This window comes from Portunus trituberculatus, chromosome 46 (assembly GCF_017591435.1).
Source record: "Portunus trituberculatus isolate SZX2019 chromosome 46, ASM1759143v1, whole genome shotgun sequence".
In the NCBI taxonomy this organism is placed as follows: Eukaryota; Metazoa; Arthropoda; class Malacostraca; order Decapoda; family Portunidae; genus Portunus; species Portunus trituberculatus.
In genome coordinates this window covers 19,814,436-19,819,435 of record NC_059300.1, presented here as the reverse complement: position 1 = coordinate 19,819,435, position 5,000 = coordinate 19,814,436, and the positions used below count along the sequence as shown (strand labels likewise).

General features: G+C 41.6%; 1 protein-coding gene across 1 annotated transcript in view; it reads right to left on the bottom strand.

Moving 5' to 3' along the window:
• LOC123519985 (diuretic hormone receptor-like) overlaps positions 1–5,000 on the bottom strand; it is a 104,386-nt gene that overhangs the window by 98,927 nt on the left and 459 nt on the right. Inside the window, exon 2 of the mRNA XM_045281747.1 lies at positions 3,577–4,425. Within this exon, the coding sequence (XP_045137682.1) occupies positions 3,577–4,003 (427 nt within the window). The 5' untranslated portion in view covers positions 4,004–4,425. The remainder of the gene's footprint in view (positions 1–3,576; positions 4,426–5,000) is intronic.

The following is a 5,000-nucleotide window of genomic DNA, read 5'->3' as shown; positions in this document are numbered from 1 at the left end:
GGAATTACTTGCGCTGCTGAGGTCATTTTTATAGCACTGCTGATGCTAAGGGAATAGATGCACATTCGGTGTTGGAAAGAATACATTTTCTTTTTAACCAATCTACCAAGTTTTTTGGTCCTATTGTTTTTTTTGGGTTGGTTAATTGTTTTGATGGTTTTATTTATTTTCTTTTTTTCCTTATATTTATATGTGAATTAGTTTAGATAAACAATTGAAATGTTTTGTGCTGTTAAACAAAATGTTTGAAGTGTTTTTTGAAGGACGGACACTTGTTTAGGTGATGATACAGATACTGGTTCGTTTTGTTGCATAAAGTCCGTTCTAACTTTTATTTTACAGGAAATTACTTGAGTAGGCTTAACTATTTTTATATATTTAATGTTTATGTATGACTAAGCAACTTTCCCACCCATATTTTTAGATGTCACCTCAAGGGAATTTTATAGGTACATATCATAGGTCAGAAGTTGTGACATGTCTACCCCACTTTATGTCCGCCTTCATCATCCCTACTTCCTCCCTTTTTCGAGATTTTTCATTCTCCCCCTCCCTATCACATCCATCTAAGTCTCCTTCCCTTCCCTTTCCTTTACTAGTGAGTTTGTGGCTGTCTTTTGTTTTTGTCTTTTTCTTCTAATGATAACACTGGATTATAGTTTTGTATTCCACTTTCGTGTTGATTAAATCGTGCCTTTGGATGCTGCATTTATATACAACATTCGTCATGGCTAAAAGTAAACGATCTCTTCAGGAGACTGGCTTTACCTGTCAGATATTACTGTTATGACTTAAGATTCTTGAAGCTTTACGTTAATAATGCTTTTGTGTGGAGTATATACATTTTATATCTTTCTTTTTCCTAGCATTTTTTTTAACTTTCTTTATTTCATATAGCTTGATAGAGCGTACTTGTATTACTACGCTGAGGTGCTGCGCTACTTTTGTAAACCACAGCCGTCCCCCTCACCCTTTTTAAGCACTATTCGCTGGTCACCGACATGGCATCCCCGTTGATGGAATGTTCGTCACTGGAAGAAAACTGTTGTGTGCGCAAGATGTTCGCGACTTACAAATGTTGTGTTGCTTCTCACATATTCTTGCTGTGCGTTTGTGCAATGCACACAGAGATGTGATAGGTTTTAGAAATAACCTTATTCTTAGTGGTAAAGGCAAACACTTTGTAGGCAATATTATGTAATAATAGTAATATATATTTTGTACAAGTAATGTCATTAGAATTATACCGTTACTACATGATATACTTTCATTGTTATTTTCATGGTGACATTGTATTGTTACTACAATATTGCTCTGAGCTCTTTTCGTAGGGGAAAAACTGGCTGGTTGACCTACAGGCGCCCGTGGTGAATAACACGTATCCCTTCCCTGCTGCCATAAGTACATCACCGCTACACAAGTCGCACGAACCATGAGCTTCAACACTCACTTAGTGTAATTGAGCCCACCTTAATTAATTGCACAAATGTGTGTGTGTGTGTGTGTGTGTGTGTGTGTGTGTGTGTGTGTGTGTGTGTGTGTGTGTGTGTGTGTGAGAAAGAGAGTTGATGTCATTAGAAATAGCACCTATGGTACCTATGGTCCAAGTCAGCCAAAGTCAAGTAAATGTTTAAACATTTGAGTTGGATATTTTTAGGAAAACTTGTGTAAGGCTACTTGGAAGCTTTGTGGCACGCGTCAGGGAGTGGGAACTTGCTACTCGCCATCGTAATGAAACGTGACAAGTTCTCAGTTATCCGTGGTGCAAGAGTTCTTTCGGCTATCGATTGAAGAAAAAACAATGATTTGGAAAAGATTTTTTTGAATCTTGAGGCATGTTCGTTTTTTATGCAGGTGATTTTCTTTATCTTTGCATTACTATATTTTCTTCTTAAATTCCCTTTTTTGCTGAGGCAGCTTCACGCCACTCCTTAAGATGTACACTGCACGATGATTGTCAAACTCGAAACACAGTGATTCCTCCCTACGACTGAATTTTATATATCCTTTTTTTTTTTTTTTTTTTTTTTGCTTCTAACATAGTCTTTTTGCCCAAACAATTGTTTGGAATAAAAACAACACCATTAATTATGGAATGGTTGGGAATGTGTATCTGCAAAGCACGTAATAATAAAAATACCCGCCATCGAAAGTGAAAACAAAAATTATATTAAATATCAGTAGCTTAGCTGGCAAGGAGAAGCTGCTGCCAAACTTTGTCTGGCGTAGATTAGTAGTTCAAGCCCTTGAGAGGAACTCAGTTGAATATTATACTTCTGAAAGATATTTCCTGTAACTTGTTATCCACTAAATCAATTCATTGTACGTTGCCTCATACTGTTTCCTAGGGCAAACAGTTACTCTCGGTCTTGCTCCACTTCCCTCCCCCACTCTGCCTCACCCCTCGCGCCCTGTCACCCATGCTCCACTCTGCCTCACCCCTCCCGCCCTGTCACTTGCCTCACTCTGCCTCACCCCTCGCGCCCTGTCACACTTGCCTCACTCTGCCTTACCCTTCCCGCCCTGTCACACTTGCCCCACTCTGCCTCATCCCTCCAGTCCTGTCACACTTGCCCTACTTTGCCTCACCCCTCTCGCCCTGTCACACATGCCCCACTCTACCTCACCCCTCCCGCCCTGTCACACTTGCCCCACTCTGCCACAATCCTCTTATCCTATCACACATTGCCCCCTCTGCTACACCTTTTCCCCTCCATTACCCATGATCCATCCTCATTTTGCATCCCATAACCCCAACTTCATCCATTCCTCACTGCGCCACACATCCACCGCTGCTGCCTCGTACACTTCCTTCCTGTTTTCTGTTGCATCACTCACACATGGCATGAGAGAGAGAGAGAGAGAGAGAGAGAGAGAGAGAGAGAGAGAGAGAGAGAAGCCTTGACCGGGGAAATATTTGTTTCTGTGTAATGACACTCTTTTTCACACAAGATTATTTCTCTCTCTCTCTCTCTCTCTCTCTCTCTCTCTCTCTCTCTCCATAAACGGTTTATCTTTTCATTACGAGCAATAATTGTTTATGCCATCGGACGTATTCTTTATTCACTCGTTGTGGCTTTACATCATTGGCTTGAGTCTTCAGCCATGAGTGTTAAGCCGTGCATATCAAAAGTCTTTCTTATCGTGTTTCCCATTGAGTCATTCATCATCCTTTCCACTGGGACACTTCATTCATCATCCATCATTCACCTGATTACGTTTCATTTCATTCATTCAGTAAGCATTCTGCATTTCAGGATTTTTTGTTATTTTTTTATAATACATCTACATTTTTACGTTTATTTTCTTGCATTTATATTTTTCTTTCATTTACATATGGTGAAAACGATGCGTTTCTATTTCTCTGAGATAATTTTCTTCCTTTTGTTGGAGGCGAAGGTGAGAGGAAACACAGGTGTCAGGGGAAAAACTCAACTCCTAACACCTGTGTTTCTTCTCACCTTCGCCTTCAGCTTGTCTGAATGTCAGAACGTTTCTTCGTTTTTGCTTGTACTGGCTGGTTTGAATTGGCTAGTTGTTCAATCAATCAATACATTCAACGGGCCCTGTACTCACCTGAAGGATCGTAGTAGACGCCATTGAACACCTCGAAGCAGGGTATAATTCGTAGAGTGCCGGGGGGCGTCTGGGGCCAGCAGGACACGCCGTCAAACTTGACTGGGCACGCCCCTTTCCCCACACCCCCTAAGTCAGGCTCCATGAAGGACGTCACGAACTGTTCAAAGCAGCGCAACACCTTTTGGTCGTCGTTCGTGGCGTTGACAATGACGGTGGATTGTTCCATGAAGCGATTCCACATGATTGTCCGAAACTTATTCAGCTCGTCTGGGTGAAGGTGAAAGTCGTCGTCCTCCTCCTCCTCCATTGGCACTATTCCTTCTCCTCCTCCTTCTTCTCCTCTATCTATCGCATTCACCTTCGAGTCTAGGTCAAGGTCCGTATAGGTGATCGGGTCGTCGCCTGTGTCGCTGATGGCTGGCATGGTCAGAGCCGATGGTCAGTACACATTAGTTTACAGTTTTCAATGGTTGTAACAGTGGCAATCCTCCATCTTTCACCTCACTTATTTATAATGCTTTGCTTTGCTTTGCTTTTCACTTCTACCTGTTTCATGTTTTCAGTTGTTAGCGTAGTGTTTCCACGTTTTGTTTAGTTTTCCTTTCACTCACTACGTTTTTATAATACGTTTGTAGTTTAGTCTTCATTTACTATTTATGGTCTTGTTTTCCGTTTTATTCTTTCGTGTTTTTCGTGACTTCATTTTTTTTCTTTCCCTGTTTACATGTCTTTTGAGCTTAGTCACTTTTTTAACTTGCAATATTTTCTTGACGCTTATATTTGTCTTTTGCTAATATTGTTATTTTTCACCATGTTTTTCTTCCATTTCTTCATTTCTGTTCGTGACTAAACACAATATTCCGTCAGGTCTGTGAGATACCGTGTGGTTACCGTGGCCACCAACCGCAACACACACACACACACACACACACACACACACACACACACACACACACACACACACACACACACACACACACACACAAAGTCCTAGGGATCTCACAGTTACCTGCCTCACATTTTTTTTCCAGTTGAGCGTAACTTGAACTCTCCTAAACGAAACCGGTAATCACGGAATCTAGTACACACACACACACACACACACACACACACACACACACACACACACACACACACACACACACACACACACACACACACACACACACACACACACACACACACACACACACTCCTAAACGAAACCGGTAATCACGGAATCTAGTACACACACACACACACACACACACACACACACACACACACACACACACACACACACACACACACACACACACACACACACACACACACACACACACACACACGGATCGCACAACTCCTGAAAGACTGCAGGTGGATAAACACAACACCAGTACCTAACTCATCACCTGATCAGCTTAGCGAAGACTGAGGAAGAA